This window comes from Panthera tigris, chromosome E1, assembly GCF_018350195.1.
Source record: "Panthera tigris isolate Pti1 chromosome E1, P.tigris_Pti1_mat1.1, whole genome shotgun sequence".
Lineage (NCBI taxonomy): Eukaryota > Metazoa > Chordata > Mammalia > Carnivora > Felidae > Panthera > Panthera tigris.
The window spans coordinates 10892725-10911348 of record NC_056673.1 but is presented as its reverse complement, the minus strand read 5'-3'; the positions used below and the strand labels follow the sequence as shown (position 1 = coordinate 10911348).

At 56.2% G+C, this 18624-nt stretch overlaps 2 protein-coding genes across 2 annotated transcripts in view; one reads left to right on the top strand and one right to left on the bottom strand.

Annotated features, from left to right (window-relative positions):
* Window positions 1–4148: 4148 nt before the first annotated feature.
* SLC5A10 (solute carrier family 5 member 10) overlaps window positions 4149–18624 on the top strand; it is a 57942-nt gene continuing 43466 nt past the window's right edge. The window contains exons 1-8 of the mRNA XM_042965926.1: window positions 4149–4262; window positions 9214–9285; window positions 9544–9648; window positions 9972–10031; window positions 10603–10707; window positions 15410–15515; window positions 15809–15889; window positions 17371–17576. Of these exons, the coding sequence (XP_042821860.1) occupies window positions 4149–4262; window positions 9214–9285; window positions 9544–9648; window positions 9972–10031; window positions 10603–10707; window positions 15410–15515; window positions 15809–15889; window positions 17371–17576 (849 nt within the window). The remainder of the gene's footprint in view (window positions 4263–9213; window positions 9286–9543; window positions 9649–9971; window positions 10032–10602; window positions 10708–15409; window positions 15516–15808; window positions 15890–17370; window positions 17577–18624) is intronic.
* FAM83G (family with sequence similarity 83 member G) overlaps window positions 17496–18624 on the bottom strand; it is a 27994-nt gene continuing 26865 nt past the window's right edge. Inside the window, exon 6 of the mRNA XM_042965925.1 lies at window positions 17496–18159. Coding sequence (XP_042821859.1) covers window positions 17749–18159 — 411 coding nt within the window. The 3' untranslated portion in view covers window positions 17496–17748. The remainder of the gene's footprint in view (window positions 18160–18624) is intronic.

The following is an 18624-nucleotide window of genomic DNA, read 5'->3' as shown; positions in this document are numbered from 1 at the left end:
ATTAGTTTCAGGTGTACAATACAGTGCGGGTGCTCATCATTTTTTTTTTAATTTTTTAAAGTTTATTTATTTATTTTTTTAATTTTTTTTAACGTTTACTTATTTTTGAGACAGAGAGAGACAGAGCATGAACGGGGGTGGGTCAGAGAGAGGGAGACACAGAATCGGAAACACGCTCCAGGCTCTGACCGTCAGCACAGATCCCGACGCGGGGCTCGAACTCACGGACCGCGAGATCGTGACCTGAGCCGAAGTCGGCCGCTTAACCACCTGAGCCACCCAGGTGCCCCTATTTATTTATTTTAAGAGAAAGGGAGAGAGAGAGTGGGGAAGTGGCAGAGAGAGGGAGAGAGAGAATCCTAAGCGGGCTCCGCGCTGTCAGCACGGAGCCTGACGCGGGGCTTGATTGCACAAACTGTGAGATCTTGTCCTGAGCCGAAACCAAGGGTTGGACGCTTAACCGACTGAGTCACCCAGGCGCCCCACATCATTCTTACTTCTTAATGCAAGTGTTTGTGGCTATAGAGTTCCTTCTTAGAACGGCTTTTCACTGCATCCCATGAGTTTTGGTATGATGTGTTTCCATTTTCATTTGTTTCAAGGTACTTGTTTTTTATTTCCCCTTTAATGTCTTCTTTGATCCACTGTTGTTCAGGAGAGTGTTGTTTTAATTTCTACGTATTCATGAATTTTTCAGTATTCTCCTTATTGATTTCTAGTTTCATGCCCTTGTGGTCAGAGAAGATACTTGGTAGGAATTCAGTTTTCTTGAAATTGCTAAGATTTGTTTTGTCTAACATATGTCTGGCCTAGCATATGGTCTATCCTAGAAAATGTTCCATGTGCACTCGAGAAGAATCTGTATTCTATTGTTGTTGAGTATAATGTTCTGTGTATGGTAGGTCCATCTGGTCTATAACGTTGCTCAAATCTGCTGTTTCCTTATTGATTCTCTGGACGATCTATCCATTGCTGGGAGTCAGGCATTAAGGTCCCAAGTATAATTGTGTTCCTATTTGAGGTGAAACTTCTTTATTTTTGAGAGAGAGAAAGTGCAAGCAGGGGAGGGCCAGAGAGAGAGGAGGACAGAGGATCCGAAGTGGGCTCTGTGATGACAGCAGCGAGCCCGAGGCTGGGCTTGAACTCAGGAAGTGCGAGATCATGATCGGAGCTGAAGTTGGCCACTCAGCCAACCGAGCCACCCAGGCAACCCATATTTGAAGAGAAACTTCTTTTTTTTTTTTAAGGTTTTTTTTTTGGGGGGGGGTGGGGGGGGAGAGAGCACGAGCAGGGGAGGAGCAGAGAGAGAGGGAGACAGAGAATTCCAAGGAGGCTCCACACTGTCAGCATAGAACCCAATGCATGGCTCAAACTCACGAACCACAAGATCATGACCTGAGCCGAGGTCAAGACTCAGCAGCTTAACTGACTGAGCCATCCAGGCATCCCTGAAGAGAAACTTCTTAATGGTTACAGGATTTTACCTTGGTTTAGTACATCTGTACATAATACCAAGACCTCTGAAGCCTTCTAAATCCCATAAGTCTATTTTTTTATTATCAAGGTACCATGCCCATAACATAAAATTCAACATTTTCAACATTAAAAATTTTTAAAAAATATTTATTCATGTTTTGAGAGACAGAAACAGAGCACGAGCAGGGGAGGGAGAGAGGGAGTCACAGAATCAGAAGCAGGCTCCAGGCTCTGAGCTGTCAGCACGGAGCCCGATGTGGGGCTCGAACTCCTGAACCGCGAGATCATGACCTGAGCCGAAAGAGTTGGACAGTTAACCGACGGAGACACCCAGGTGCCCCACAACATTTTCAACATTTTAAGGTGTACAATTCAGTGGCCGTTGGAGAGCTTCAAGATGGGAACTGATGACGAGACCAAGGCATGATGCGAGGGTTGGAACTTTCAGCCTTGCGTTAATCATCCGTGGCCAGTGATTGAATCCATCGTGCTAGGTAAAGAAACCTACATAAAACCCCCTTAGCACAGAGCCCGACGCAGGGCTCGAACTCACGGACCGTGAGATCATGACCTGACCTGAAGTCGGACCCTTAACTGACTGAGCCACCTAGGCGCCCCTGGACCTCACTTCTATGTACCTCTTCAACTGGCTGTTCATCTGTATCCTTTATAATAAGCTTTATCATCAACTGGTAATTGTAAATGTTTCCCTGAGTCCTGTGAGCCGTGTAGCAAATTATGACATCTTTGGAAGGGGTCATGGGACCTTCCAACATTTATAGATGGTCAGCCAGAAGTATGGGAGGCCTAAGATTTGCGCCTGGCATCTGAGGTGGGGCACAGTTCTGGCAGACTGAGGGCTCAACCTGTGGGGTCTGCAGTAACTCAGGTAGGTAGTGACAGTTGAGTCAAATTGTAGGACATCCAGTTGGTATCCAGAGATATGGAGTTGGTCGTAGTGGAAAACATGACCTCAGGGCTTCCTCTTGGGATAGATGCGGCTTACAGGGTGTGATACGGACGGCTCCTTGGCTAGGCTGGCCCCGTATTCTGTCCTGGGTGAGCTGGGCCAGAAGAGTTTGATCTGCATGTGGTCGTGTTGGGTAGGATGGGGTGGGAATATGGAATGTGATTGGGCTTACGTGTGGAATTTCTCACCTCCTTCACTGCCACCCTCTTCCCGTCCCACCCATGTGCTCCTCGTGACCTCTTTTCCCCAGAACTTTCATCAGAGGGTAGGGGGTTTTATCCCTCGGTGGTTTGTTTCCTTCTGAGATCCAGGCTGAGGAGAGGGGACCAAATACTATTTTTCAACCACTTTATCTTTAGGCAGCTGGCTTACAAAATCTGGACAGTACCCAGCTGGGTCCTTCTGACTCGTATAAAGTGATCTTTTGATTCATGGTATGCTTCTCAGCAATGGCTTGGAAAGTCAACACCATCCGAGAGGCTAGTTGGCTGAAGGTGAGGGTAGTTGGGGAGGGGGCAGTCTGAGCCCGCCCGAATTTACTATAAACAGTGACTTAGTTGTTCTCCTCTGTCTAGTTTTGCATGTAATCTTTAAACAGTCTACCTCCAGTTACCGAGTAACAGGCAGAGCTGGGTTTTGCGGGTCAGTGTGTTCCCGGGGGCTGCTGCTCACTCATTAACACTTCTGGAAGAGCTGCGCGTCCTGGTTAAACTTCAAATGTTTTGCAAAGCCACGGGCCATGTCGGAGACATCCACCAGGCTGTGCATGATGACTTAATTCGTGAGCAAGCATCTAGGACCCTAGATGGAGTCAGAGCCCTCACTGCCACCAACGGGGAGCCTCTGGGGTCAGATCTGGAGCTGAATCCCAGCTCGGTCCCTTACGGGGCTAGATAATGACAGATGGCTCACCCTCCTGGCCTCCATTCCTTGACTGCGATAGGATATCACCTAAGCTGAGCATTGTCCTCAGCTCTCGGCAGGTACTTGCTAGATATTGTGACCTTCCGTGGATGTCCCGAGGGGACCACGGGGACCCGAACAGATGGTCAAATGAGGGGCTTGGGATTGTTTCAACTAAGTCTAGATAAAGAAAGCACAGAATTTGGCAACAGGACTTTATTGTTCAATACTGGGACGTTCTGGGGCTGGGACTGTCTGTCGTGGCTAGAAGTGGACCACGTGACACAGGGGGTCGCCATTCCAAGTCCCTCTCAGGCTACTCGTGGCCTGATGGCCACAGGGCATGGTTGCCTGATGTCCCCGGAGGTGAGGCATCTGTCCCCCACCTGCCATGCTTCCTATACAAATTAAATACAGGTCAAGTCACGAGACTTCACGCCCAGTGTGGGGATTGAACTCACAAGCCTGAGATTAAGAGTCGCACGCTCTACTGACTGAGCCAGCCAGGCCTCCCCTTTATTTTTCCCAGACCCCCTCTGAGTGCAGGGGGGCTCCCCTCCTCCAGCCCCCTTTGAGCTCTCCCCCATTCTCACGGTCGGGACTTGCTCCCCACTGGGGGGAGGGGGTGGAGGACACCGAGCCGCACTTTGAAGCCGCTCTCAAGCACGCGGCCACATTGTGGGCTGGAGATGCCACCATCGTGCTCGGTTTAATGATCAATTTATTGCCTGCCGGGAAGCCCTTTCTGACCCGGTTCGGCCCTCAGCTCCTTTTGCTCAGGGCTGGCGCCTGCCTCGGGATGGAGGCAAACAACTCCACTGGCGACCCCCGTGCTCCCAGCCCGCAGCTGAGCGTGACCGACCTCATCGTCATCACCGTGTATTTCGCCCTGAACCTGGCTGTGGGCATATGGGTGAGAGGCCTGCGGTGGGCGGCCAGCCAGGGTGGGCACCGGGGGGTGGGAACTGGGCTGGCAGGTCCCCGAGGCATCTGTATCGTGTCCCCTGGAGGCCGGGGGTCCCCCGGGGCCCTCCTCCCAGCCCTGGGGTAGATTCATCTGGGACCTTGACCAAGCCCCCTTCTCTTTGGGCAGTGGCTTCTCAGTCTACAAAGTGAGGAGGAGGAGGGCTTCTCTGTAACAGGCAGGCTTCGCGGGAAGTTCACTGAGCGTCTGTGCGGACAAGCTGGGGGCCCGGCACGGCTCATCGCCTTCTTGGCCTCCGTTTCCCCCATGTCAGATGGGCTCATGGTCTGTTCAGAGGAGGGGAGAGGCACACGGAGCCTGGGGATCTTTACTTTTAAAAGCTCTGTGTCCGGAGGTGGCTCCGTAGCGCAATGGATAGCGCATTGGACTTCTAAAAGCTCTGTGTCCGGGGCGCTCGGGCGGCTCCGTCATTTGAGCGTCCGACTTCAGCTCAGGTCGTGATCTCCCACTTGCTGAGTTCAAGCCCTGCATCCGGCTCGCTGCTGTCATCACAGAGCCTGCTTTGGATCCTCTGTCTCCCCCCGCCCCCCACTCTCATCCTCCCCTGCTTGCACTGTCTCTCAAAAATAAAAATAAAACCTTAAAAAAAAAAAAAAAAGCTCCCTGTCCACCAGCCTAGCCTAGTTCCTAAGCGAGTTTCTCTCACTTTCTATAGGAAAGAGAAGTGATTCAGGCCATCACAGACTCCAGTGGCAGTGAGGGTCCTGCTAGGCAGGCGCTGTGCTCGGCACCTGGTCCCCACCGCCCCGGGGCAAAGGCCAGCCCCATTTACAGATGAACCCCAGCGCTCTGGGGTCTGGGACTTCCCCAGCGAACCCCAGGTCCCGGTACATAGGGGAGAGGTCCCTCCTGTGTACTCATAATGCTGACCTTGGAGGCCTTTCTGGTGAGGACGTGAACACAGAAACCAGCTGTGGGTTTGCAGAAGTCAGGCTCGTCCTCCTTGTCCCCAGGAGTGCCCGGGCCAGCAGCCCTGAGTGCTGACACATGGTCTTTATCTACTGGGGGAGAATGAGTATCCCTATCTTGTCTTCCCTGGCCGCTGATTTAAGCCAGAGGGCCAGAGGTCAGCAAGACCTAAAGAGGGAAGAGGAGGGAGAGAAGGCCTCCCCAGTCGGTGCGGGTGGGAGAATTTACTTGCAAGTGCACACGTAAGAAAATGTTTTGGGTATCTGAGGCCAGGCCCTTTGCCACCCGGTGACACGGCCCATCAGCCTTGCCGCCCAGGACTCGCCCCCTCCCAGCTCAGCCTTCCCCTGCAGGCTGGTGCTGTGTGCAGCGGGGCTGTGGGAGTTCCACCCTGCCCCTCCAAGGCCACAGGGCTGTGAGCACAGGCAGAAAAGAAGAGAGCCACTCAAGGAGTACACCCCGGAGCCGGATCCCACAGGGGTCAGATGTAGGCGTTCATCACCCAAAAGCAGATGGAACAAGCTGAGCTGGGCTGGGCAGGTGCACCTGCAAAGGTGCTGACGGTGGGGTTAGGAGAACCCAGGGGAGGGCCTTTAAGGAGGCGTCACAAGCGACCTTGGGCTGAGCTTTTGCATCTCTTAGGGTATCTGTGAGTAAGGGACCGAAAACCTGTATCAGATGAGCTTGAACAATGAAGGAAATATAATGACGTCCATTCTGAAAAGTCCAGCAATAGTGAAGGCTTCAGGTACGGTAGGATCCAGGGGTTTCCAGAGTTGCATCAAGGCTGTCGCTGCACTTCACTTTGATTTTCTCAGCCTCCCACGCATGTGTGGCATTGTCCTGAGTCCAGTTTCCCTCACAGAGGTGAGATGCCCAGCCTGTCTGGTTAGCCTGGGTTCAAATCCTGACTCCATCACTTACTAGCCACTTTCATCTGTGAAAGCCTTGACTTTCTCATTGGTAATACGAAGATGGTCACAGTACGTACTTCACGGGGCTGCTGCAAAGACTCAACACCTCGGGGCACCTGGGTGGCTCAGTCGGGTAAGCGTTTGTCTCTTGATTTTTGGCTCAGGCCATGATCTCGTGGTTCGTGGGTTCGAGCCCCGCATCAGGCTCCGTGCTGACAGCTCAGAGCCTGGAGCCTGCTTCGGATTCTGCGTCTGTGTTTCCCCCCCTCTCTGCCACTTCCCCGTTCTCTCTCTCTCTCTCTCTCAAAAATAAACATTAAAAAAAAATTTTTAGGGGCACTTGGGCGGCTCAGTCAGTTAAGCATCTGACTTTGGCTCAGGTCCTGATCTCACAGTTCGTGGGTTTGAGCCCCACATCGGGCTCTGTGCTGACAGCTCGGAGCCTAGAGCCTGCTTTGGATTCTGTGTGTGTCTCTCTCTCTCTGCCCCTCCCCTGCTCACGATCTGTCTCTCTCTCTCTGTCTCTCAAAAATGAATAAATGTTAAAAAATAAATCAAATTAAAAACTTAAAAATTTTTGTTTTAATTAAAAAAAATTTTTTTTTAACGTTTATTTATTTTTGAGACAGAGAGAGACAGAGCATGAACGGGGCAGGGGCAGAGAGAGAGGGAGACACCGAATCGGAAGCAGGCTCCAGGCCCTGAGCCATCAGCCCAGAGCCCGACGCGGGGCTCGAACTCAAGGACCGCGAGATTGTGACCTGAGCTGAAGTCGGACGTTTAACGGACTGAGCCACCCAGGCGCCCCCAAAAAATTTTTTTAAATAAAATTATATATAAAAAAAAGACTAAACACCTCATAAAGGTAAAGCACTTGGGACCAACTCTGCCACAGAGGGGCACTCGGTGAATATTAACTACGTGAACTTGGCTGTCAGCACCCTCAGAGTCCCGGCTTCTTCCTCCGCCTCCCAGGAGGCCAGGAGCAATCCCAGCTTAAGTCCACAACTGTCCTGAACCAGGTGCGGCAGCTAAGGAATGTGATAGTCTCCATGGCTTAGATGACTCAGGGCTCCTGGAACTGGAGACCGGGCCGGGGCCACTCAGGCCAATTGCTAGGAAAAATGAGACCCCTTTAGGAAGGGAAGGGGCAAGAAGGAGGCAATTGGCCACGCCTACCACATCCCTGAAAGATGAAAGGACATGTTTGGAAAAATCCCGGGCTAAGAACAGAGCCGCTGTGGAAGTTGCACAGTGCACAGCCCACAAAGCTGGATGCGGCCATCCTGGCCAAGACCGTGAGAGTCTTCAGATACTACTGTATTCAGTATGGCTGGGTCACAGCTCAGAGAAAGTGATGGAAGATGGGGTGGGAGAGAGGCAAGCAGGAGCCATATCCAAAGCTTTGAATGTCAGATGCAGACAATTCAGGTGAACCATCTTGAATCTGGTGGGAGGAGGGGGGCGGCAATTAAAGTCAGGTAGAAAGAGGCCTGTATATTGATCGATACTTTGTGATCCAGTCTTATGTTAGGATATATATGTTGGGAGAAAGGAATGCAAAATATATACCTAAATATACCTCCAGGGTCCCTCTTTTCAAATTTCTTCTGTCCTCAAGTTCACATCTATTCACTTTCTCCTGTCCAGATAGCACTGAGGGCTTGAAAAACCCATATAATCACTGACCTTTATTGGGCTTACTTACTAGGTACCAGGCACTGTTGTTAGAGTGTCACATGTATTAACTCGTTAAACCTCACAGAAGCCCTGCAAGGGAAGGCCCGCATGACAGATGAGGAAACTGAGACACAGAGGTGAGGTAATTAGCCCAAGGTCATACACAGGAAGCAAGGCGGCCAGGATTTGCTCCCAGGCATTCTGATTTCAGGTTTTTAATTATATTATGGAGCACAAAACTCTATACTCCCACCAACACAAAAGGTATACAAGAATACTTGAGTGATAATTCTTCGAAATGTATCAGAGATTAGAATACTAGAAGTTAGAAATCAAGGCCAAAAGGCTCTCAAAATCCTTAGCTCAAAGTCCTCATCAAGAGGCAAAAATCTCAGCTTCAGGGCACCTGGCTGTCTCAGTCAGAGCATGCAACGCTTGATCTTGGGCTTGTAAGTTCGAACCCCACATTGGGTGTAGAGATTACTTAAAAATAAAAATCTTAAAAAAAAAAAATCTCAGTTTAGTTACGCACTGTGGAATGATCAAAACTTAGACTTTGACCTGATAGGCTACAGTAACTGCCCTGAGGCAGTTTGGCGGGCCCGGGATAAGAAGTGTGGAGGATCCCGTCTTGGGCCAGCACAGGGCGTCTTAGTCAATGGCGACAGCCATGCTCATGGCCCCCAGCTCCCTGGTGTGTCCATCCCTCCCCCAGTGGGGGGCCAGCGGGGAGCCACCGGGGGCTTGGGCCATGGTCCAGAGCAGGCTGGAAGTGAGTGAAGGGAAGGAACGGGACCACGGGGCCCAGGAGCTGGGGTGGAAGGCTGTGGATAAGATTCTGGTTCCCTCTGTCCTTTCTGTTTTATTGATGTAATTTCACATCACATGAAACTCACCATTTAAACCATTTTAAACTGTATAACTCAGAGGTATCTAGTACATTCATTCTGTTTTACAACCATTACCTGTATCTGCTTCCGAAACTTTTTCATCACCCCGAAAGGAAACCCCATACCTATTAGCAATCATTGCCCCTTGCCCTCTCTCCTCGGCCCCTGGAAACCACTAATCTACTTCCTGCCTCCGTGGATCCACCTGTCCTGGACATTTCATATAGACGGAATCATACAATATGTGGCCTTTTGTGTCTGACTCCTTTTACTTAGCAGAATGTTCTCGAGGGCCATCGTGCTGTAGCAGGTGTCAGAACTTCATGCCTTCCGAGGGTGGGGTAATATTCCGTCGTACGGATAGACCATTTGTGTTAATCAGTCGTTGAGTGTCTGGGTTGTTTCCACCTTTCGGCTGCTGTGAACATTCAGGCACGAGTTTTGTTCGAACACCTGCTGAGCTCCTTTCTGCCTCTGTTCTTGCAGTCTTCATGCCGGGCCAGCAGGAACACGGTGAGAGGCTACTTCCTGGCGGGCCGGGACATGACCTGGTGGCCGGTGAGTGTTCTCTCCCCCTGCCCCGCATCTGATCCCGGATGCAGGTGCTGCCTAGGGGCTCATCCCTGCGGTCACTTTGTGTGTCTTCCTCACCCGAGGTCACCGCCCGGGGTGGGGGTGGGGGGCCCAGCGATGGGGCAGGTTGAGGCTGGCAAGGGGCCCCCAAGCTGGGAGCGTCGGGATGGGGTGCCGGGAATTGGCTTTGGCGTCTTTGGGGGCGGCTGCCTCTGCTGATTCTTTTTCCCCTCTGTCCTCCAGATTGGAGCCTCTCTCTTTGCCAGCAGTGAGGGCTCGGGCCTCTTTATTGGACTGGCGGGCTCGGGTGCGGCCGGGGGCCTGGCCGTGGCGGGCTTCGAGTGGAATGTAAGCAGGCAGGGGTGGACGCAGCTGCGGGAGGGTGCAGAGACCTTGAAAGGCGCAGAGACCTTGATAGGGCTCCAGTGGGGTCTGCCCTTGGCCACTCAGGGCAGCCAGTGTCTAGACGGGGGTTGTTCCCGGGGATGGATGGCCTTCAGAATGCCGGAGTGCTGGATAGGGAGCTTAGCCTTGGCCACAGAGGGAGGAAGAGGCAAATTCTTCCCCTCTTCAGGTTCTCTGGCAGGTCAGGTCTCCAGTCCGCTGGGCCCGGATGCAGGGTCTGTGGGAGCTGGGGACTGCCGTCCTCACCCTGTCCCTGTCCCCCTCAGGCCACGTATGTGCTGCTGGCCCTGGCGTGGGTGTTCGTGCCCATCTACATCTCCTCGGAGGTGAGTCTACTCCCGGGGACTCAGGGTGGCCTCACCTGCATCGGGGCCTTGCTCCCCTGGCTTGGTGATGCTGATGAACAGGAAGCCCGGCTTCACGTGGTAGAGCCAGCCCACCGCTCCCAGGGCTGCGTTTCTTCTTAGGCCAACTAACGTTCCTGTCAACTCATGAAGACACGTTCCCGAGGCCCTCAGCCTGGGAGCCGTGTCTGCTGGTTTCCACGGCCCCTGTTCGCCGCATCTGGGGGGCGATGCTCCCTCTACCCGAGCACACACCTGGGCGACACTGTCCCTGACTCTGCCCACTCCTTCAGCCCCACTGGGCAGCCACTGGATCCAGTAGTTTCCATTCCCTGGATCTCTCCCAGTCCTTCCCCATCGAGTCGCGTCAGTAGCTCATCCGGATTTGTCACCACAGCCTTCAGACTTGTGCCTCTGTCCCTAGTCACCGTCCCCGGTTGTGGGATGGTAATGGGTATGTGGGTCTGGCCTTGCCCTTGAGAAGCTCTGGGCCCTGACAACTGGGTGAGATCTCGGGGGAGTGCTTAGTTCCTGCCCCCCCGTGCCTCCCCAGATCGTCACCATGCCTGAATACATTCAGAAGCGCTACGGAGGCCAGCGGATTTGCATGTACCTGTCTATCCTGTCTCTGCTGCTGTCCGTCTTCACCAAGATATCGGTGAGCTGCCCCCCACCCCCCAACTCCCAGCATCCAGCCAGCATCGCCTGGAATCATCCCTGTTTTGAGGGCCCCTCAGACACACCTGACATCCTCTCATCTGTCTCTTGTTCAACAGCTGGGGAAACTGAGGCCCAGAGAGGGACAATGATTTGCCCACACAGTGAGTGGGATAGCTTGACGAGGGCTTCCAGAAGGCGGGTTCGGCAGCTGGCATAGTTGGGGGCAGAAAGCAGGCCTTCTGACTTCTGCTTTGCCCTGGGTCTAGATATGAGGGCGTTCGGGGTTCTCGCTATGAGAGGTCACTGGTGGGAGCCTGGGGGTCAGCCTGGATGTCTTCCCTGGGCCAGCGCGGAGGTGAACCAGGACTGCCCACTAGGGGGCGCTGAGAGCCTTCATGGTCTCTGGCGGTTCAGCGGCCGCAGGGAGCCCATCCCATGGCCGGTCAACTCCTTGGAGAAGCTGACCCCTGGCGGCGGCCTCCTGGTATTGGGGTGCCTCCCTAGTGGGCACCCCAGGCCTCTTTTCCCTTGGGAGCCTGGACCCGGTCCCCCTGGAAGGGTAAGGGCAGAAAGCGCACCTCAAATGTCGGGGTGGCTTGCGTGGGATTCCAGAAGGAAGGAGGGTTCAGAGGGAAGGTCCTTACAGACAATCTCATCCTGCAACCCCTGTGTGCAGATGAGGCCGTTGAGGCCCAGAGAGTGATGGTGACTAGCTCAAGGTCATGGTGAGTCAGGCGGAGACCAAAGAACCCAGGCCTCTGTCTCCCAGCCTCCCAGTCCCCGGGGGGGCCCCCGGCCGCTGCTCTGCTGCACCGAGGCAGCCAGGACTTGGCACTTCAAACCCCACACTGTGATGGGAGATGAGTGGACTTACCCTCCTATAAAATGGAAAGCAACCCACTGACGTCAAGGCTGGGGCTCCAATGCCAATGCTGGGCTTCCGGATGAGGCCGAGAGGGAAGCGGGAGGAACGCTAATTGCCCGGCTTGGTTTGGGCAGGACCGGGGACGCCTTGGCTGATGGCTTTGGGCTGAAACTGTTTGAAGTGCGTGCGCCCAGCTGGCCCCCAGAGGCCCTGACCTCACTGGGCGGAGCCCCACGAATGCCCCGGGTGTCTGTGCGTTCAGCACCCACCCCAGCTGCAGCCTGTCCTGACAGAGACCGCAGGGCTCACCTGCTGTCGTCCCTCAGGTGGGGATGCTGGTGTGCAGAGAACATTCGATAGCAGGGTGCGGGGATCACCACCCCGACCCTCAGATGGGGTCGGGGGCCACTGAGCCCCAATCACTGCGTGGCCCTGGGCTAGTCATTTAACCTCTGGAAAATAGAGAAACGGGGCACAATACCCTAGGCCACTTGGAGCAAAGGCCAACCATGGCCTACAAGATCCTCCAAGAAGGGGCCCCTGCTACCCTGCTAACCTCACCCGTCCCTCTTCTGTCACACACATCATTGCAGCCACACTGGCTTCCTTGCACATCCATGAACACACCAGACGTGACCCTGCCTCAGGGCCTTTGCCCTTGTGTTCTCTGCCTGGAACCTTCTTCCCCTGGATATCCACATGGCTCACGTCCTCACCTATGTCAAGTCTTTCAAATTTCACCTTCTCAGTGAAGCCTGCCCCTTCCCCGCTCTCCCTCTTCTCCGTACACCGACTATCTTCTGGTCTGAAGACAGTCTGCATAATTCACTTAGAATGTCTATTGTCTGCCTCCCTCATTTCTTCTGTCTGTTCATGGATGCGCCCCCAGTGCTACATGCCTGGCATAGCTCATAGGACTGAATGAAAAAAATACACGCCAGGGGCCAGCTAAGTTGGTCTGCGGCGGGCTGGAAAGTAAGTAGTTTTGGCTTTGCAGGACACACACGAGCTGCTCAGATTTGCTGCTGGAGGGAGAAACTCCACACCAATGTGTGTGGACTGGATCTGGCCTGTGGTCTCTGGTGTGCCAACCCCTGACATACATAATGTGTGCCCTGGCTGAGCACCGGATGATAAACACATTCCCTGCTTTCTGGGAGCTTAGTGTTCCAGACAGATAAGTAAACAGACGAATACAATCATAACAGTAAAAACGTTGATCAAAGAAGCAGAGGCGAGGCTGAAATCTACAAGGATGAGAGCAGGCTCCCTTTGGAGAGAGTGGTCTCTGTGGGGAAGGCCAGGCTTGTGGCAGCTGAGGGAAGGGGCGAGGCTGGAGCACAGGGAGCCGTGGAGCTCGGGGAGGGGTGAGCGCTGAAGGGACAGAGGGGGCCTGGTGGACGACGCCTGGACCTCTGGGCCTGGCTAGCTGGATTTTATTCCGTGCGCGGTGGAAATGCAGAGAACTTGATTTTCCTCTGAACAAGCTGAGTGCAGGAGGAGGCGGGGAGGGGCTTCCCAAGGGATGGGCCAGAGGGTAGACATGGGAGTATTTTGGAAACAGAATCAACAGCAGTGGCCGGTGGGTCAGGTGCCAGGGAGTGTGGCAAAGGTGAGAAGTTTCCGGAGCCCTGAAGGGACAGTGGTGGCCTCGATGGGGATGGGCCACCCCTGGAGGTCCCGCTCCCCGCTTCCGCCGGCCTCCGCTGAGGGCAGGGCTCTGTAGAGGGATGGAGGAGGCTGGGCCTGCCCCTGGGCCGGTCTCCATATCTGCTCACCCATTTTCCAGATAAGAGCCACCAAGGCCCAGGAGGCGGCATGACCTCCACAAAGCCATGTGATCAGGGACACAGTTTAGGGCTCTTAGCTTCTACGAGGCCGCAGCTCTCCTGGGCCCCCAAGAGACTGGGCTCGGGCTGCAGAAGGGGAGGTCCAGTCGGGCTGGGTGCTGTCTAAAGTTCCTGGTCGGGGACTCCCCGGGAGCCTGTAGGCAATCTCATATTCGCTGCGGCACAGGCTGTCGCTGGATGCCGTGCAGGGCCCTGGAGTGAGGACAGCGGCTGAGTCCCACCTCCACACTTGGGCCTGTACTGCTGCTGACACTGTCCAAGTCCTCGTGGCTCCTCGCGGCCCACCGCCCCAGACGGGAGTCCCTGAGTAGAGGTTAGGGGAGCAGGGCGTCGGAGAAGATAGTTCTGGAAGATGGAGCCTGCGGACTGGGCAGCCCCAAGGCACAGGGACCTGGCCAACCGAGGCCTGGAGGCCGTGAAGTGCTGGGCCTGGAATGGTGGCCAGTCTGGTGTGGCCAGAGTCACCTGGGCTTAGAGATGAGTGGCCGGGGCCTGAAGGCCAGCCACACAGATCAGGGCTCCGCTCTGAGGGCGGCCTGGGTGCGGAGAGGGGTCTTGGGTGGCAGGAGGATGAGCAGGCGGGAGGAAGGGGCTGCTGCTTTCTAGAGACCTCTTGTTCCCCATTCACCTGGCAACTCCAATCTCTGATACCTGTTGGAACCTGACCTCGGGGAAGTCCGTCCCCTCCCCAGGCTTCTGTGTCTCCTCCGGTCTGATGGGGGAGGGGGCTTGAAGAGTCCTTCCTGCTCTGATATTCACAACTCTGGGCTTCTCTCCTGGAGCTGGAGGTAGACACACGTACGAATGCACACACACACACACACACACACACACTCTCACACACCACCAAAGCCAGGGACCAGAGTGACGGGCTGCCGATCTCCTCAAAGCACCTTGTCAAGAGTCCACACTGGCTGGTCTCTCCAAGGGAGGGTAAAGGAGGGGCCTGGAGGGAGAGGGACAGGGAACACAGGCTCTGGAGTGACACCCGGGCTAGGCCGGGGCTCTGTGTCCTTAGGGCTTGGAGCCTGGGGGAACCGGGGGTCCACAAGACCGACTGGGTGGTGCTGGTCAGCTGGATGTCGGGCCAGGCACTGCAGTAGTTCGAAGGGGCCCCGTGCCCCCTGGTCCCACGCAGCCTCGCTCAGCCTTCTCGGGAGCCTGTTGGCCCCAAAGGTTGTATTTCAGGTCATCTCCCCCGAACTGAGCAAGCCCAGAATGGCACATTTGGAAACCTGGCAGGGTGGAGCCCCCTTGAGCTCACAGGACAGTCCTGCCCTCCTTCCCTGGGCTCCCAGTACAGTATGGGGGTGGGGGTAGAATTAGGGGTGTGAGGCTCACCCCAGGACTAGGACTCCAGCCCCATAGGCTGCCCCAGGGTCTGGGATGGCAGCGTCTGTATCCAGTGCAGCCTCTGGGGACCAGCCTTGGCCCGAGACACGGTCCTGGCTTCAGTTCCAACCCTACCGGAGGGCAGTGAGCAAGACTGCCCCCCTGCCCCCCCCCAGAACACGTCTGGTCTTTTTTCAGGACCGCCTGTCTAATGGGGAGCAGAGAACAGGGGGCACACCCAAACGGATATGGGCCTGGAGCCGTAGGCTGCAGATCTGTTTCTTCAGGCCCGTAAGGCTTCTCGGGCCTCCTTCAGGAAGCCCTCCTGGACTCCTCCTTGTCATGGACCCCTGGGAACCAAGGACACAGGGCTCCTCCTTTACATCTCCAGGCAGGGGCCAGACTCAATAACAACACTGCTCCTTGGTGGACATCGGCCACTCGGGACTTTATTAAATCAGCAGCATCCCCTGCACAACCGCTCGTCCACGGCCACGACCCCCTCCCGCCCTCCCAGCAGCGCCGGTGGGTGTGTGCGTGGGGCGTCTCTCCCTCCGTGTCCACGGGGCACTGAGGCCGCACGTCGAGTGAGCGGTGCCCTGAGTCCTGCGGTCACCTCGGGCCTCCGCACAACTTCCTCTCCCCTCCCGCAGATCGACCTGTACGCAGGGGCCCTCTTTGTGCACATCTGTCTGGGCTGGAACTTCTACCTCTCCACCACCCTCATGCTCGCCATCACGGCCCTGTACACCATCGCAGGTACGGCGCCCTCGCGGGGGTCGGGCGGGGGCCCGCAGACAGAGGACCTGACCGCCAGCCCGGGTGTCCACGTGGCCGGGCAGAGGTGTGCAGGGGCCTGAGAGGTGGGCGGGAGCCGGGGGGCCACCTCCCCGCACAGCCTGGCCGGCGGAGATTTGCCTCGGGCTCCGCCGGCCCAGCTGAGCGGTCCACAGCTCACCCACCTGTGAGAGGGCAGGGGACACGTACGTGGAACCGCTGTCCCTCCTCCCTCGGGGCACAGCTTTCTCCAGCTCCCTTTTTTCTACCCACAGGGGGTTTGGCTGCTGTGATCTACACGGACGCCCTGCAAACGCTCATCATGGTGGTGGGGGCCGTCATCCTGACTGTCAAAGGTGAGGGGTAGCCCCCCGCAGCCAGTGCTTTTGGTGGTCTGCCCTGTTAGGACCCAGATGCCAGCCCTGGGAGCCCAGGGGAGGAGGGGGTGGTGGACTCGCAAGGCCGAGCCACGAGGCGGTCAGCCCGTCAGCCTCCCCTGGGTGACAGAGGCTGTGTGTTCCTTTCCCACCTGTCGCCCAGCTGCCACTTGTCACCAGCTCCGGGCCGGCTCCGGTCTGGTGTGGAGGGGACTCAAGAATGCACCTGCCCTGGCTCAGGACTAGATGGTGACGTAGGGCCGAGGGCAGGTGCGCACACCATCCATGAACACTGCCAGGGCATTGATGGGCTCCAACTGTTTAAAATCATGTGCATAATCCCAAGAAGTCCTGCTACGGGTTGCTGGCCGATGGCAGGGAAGGAGAGAAGAGGGTTTAGACAGCTCGGTGATACTAGTCAAGGAACCCGGAGGAAGCTCAGAGGGCTCCCTCAATAAATAGGTAGTGAACTCCCCGTCCTGGGAAGTATGCGATCAGAGCCAGGAGGATCCCACAGAGGGTGAACAGAGGCCTTGAAAGCCTCCTCCAGACTCAGACTGTAGGATCCTCCAGCCTGGTAATTTCCGATCTTTGTATAGTGTTTGTACGTTTGCTCTGAGTACCCGGCCCGGCCTGGGCTCCGGGCGGCAATGAGGCTGGGGGCCCGGAGTCCGGGAGCAGGTTTCCTGCTTGGGAAAGGCAGGGGAGAGGGGCTTGCAGGTGAGACTAGGGATTTTCCTGTATCCAGACTTTGTGTACCTGCTTGCTTTCAGACCAGGGAGGAGACCCAACTGCAGGAGAGGGACCCAGGCAGCCGGGCCCAGCCTGGACGGGAGGGGTGGTTACAGACACAGCAAAAGCCGCAGATGGGCCAGGGTTTGGCCACACAGGGCCCTGACTCTGAGGTAGACGGGAACAGTGAGAGAGTGAATGTGCTCTGGCCTCGAGAGGAAAGACTTCTGGCTCGAGCCCCGGCCGGTGGGCCAGGTGGCTTTGGTCATGCCCTTGTCCCTTCTGGGACTTGTTTCTGTTCTCAGTGCTACATGCCAGCCATCCTCAGCTCTGCCAAAATCACATCCTTTAGGAGCCCCAGGTCAGGACTTTAACACTTTTAGACTCCCCGGGAAGGTCCTCCAATGCCAAGAAAAAATACTTTTGCTTCCTTGATTCGACAGTCTGAAGCTTGGCAGAGAACCCCTGCCCGAGGCCAACAGGCGTCCGGGGGCCAAGAGGACTGTGGTGTCCACGTGCAAAATGCTCATTTAATAGTATTATTTTTAAATACAAATAAAATAGTCATTTGAATTCCCCTGTTCTGGAAAACCCTCTACCCTCCACACCTCTCCAGATACTGGGAAAGGTGGATGGGAAAAAGTCAAGTTTGGTACATCGGGAAGTGGGGGCCCGGAGTCAGGGCCATCGGCCACCAGCCCGTCCCCGTCCCACCCCGACCCCTCCAGCCTTTGACCAGATCGGCGGCTATGAGCAGCTGGCGGCAGCCTACGCCCAGGCCGTCCCATCCAGGACCATCGCAAACACGACCTGCCACCTGCCCCGTGCAGACGCCATGCACATGTTCCGAGACCCCCACACAGGGGACCTCCCGTGGACTGGGATGACCTTTGGTCTGACCATCATGGCCACCTGGTACTGGTGCACTGACCAGGTGAGTGTCGCTGTCGCCACCCGCCCTACCTTCCTGCCTTCCGGGATGGGCCCTGGAGAGTCTGGGCGGCCCATCTGCCGATCCCTGGCGCGGCCCCAGGAACACCTGCGTGGTGAGTCTGGGCTGGGGCACAGGCCACGGACTGCACGGCTCCAGGCCCAGGGACAGGGTGCTAGGGTTCCTTGTGGTGCCGGGGGGCCTGGGCCCTCCGTTTAGAATCAGATGAGGCCCACTGGCCGCTGCCCGTCCTGGCCTTCAGGTGCTTTGACTGGGACAGTTTGGAGTAGGGGATTCCAAAAGGACTTGGATGCTCTTCAGCGACCCTGCCATCGGCCTGGGGGCTGGCATTTCGGGCCCGCCTTGGAGTCCCGGGATCTGCCAGCGTGCGGGGCACGGGGCCAGCCTTGGCCTGCCAGGGGTACGTGCTTGTTACGGCTGGGCTCGCTTTCCTGGTAGAGCTCTGGGTGCCATCGGCAGCCGCAGCGCGGTACCGCGGGGGTCCCGAGGTCCTCACGGGCCGCAGGAAGCCATCTTTATCCCTGGTCCCCGAGGCAGGGACTCTATAATGGGGGATCTGTTGGCCCTAGGAGAGAAAGAGCAGAGACAGTGAGGAGACCCCCCAAGGGCCAGGGGCAGGCGGCAGCCGGCTCACCTGGGTTTATGCCTCTTGGCCTTGCCACTCACCAGCGGGCGGTCCTAGACACGTTCGCCTCACTACTTTGTGCCTCAGTCTCCCCTCGTGTCACACAGCGATGGGTCCCGCCTTTCACGGTTACGGTAAGGCGAGTTCCTACCGTTCCTGCCCCAGCCTTCTCCACCCGTCCACCGCGGGTGGTGCAGTGCTGGTGACTGCGTGGGCTGGGTCTTCTTCTGGAGTCTGAATCTTGTCCTCCCTGGGCTGTGAACGCATCAGGTCACCTCCGCCAGCCACCTACCCCTCTGGGCAGCGGCGGGCAATGCCCCCCGCTCTGCCTGCCCGGGAAGGCCGTGGGCAGTTCCAGGCAGCAAAAGGTCTTGTGCCAGCAAAGCCTCAGACAACCATCTTACC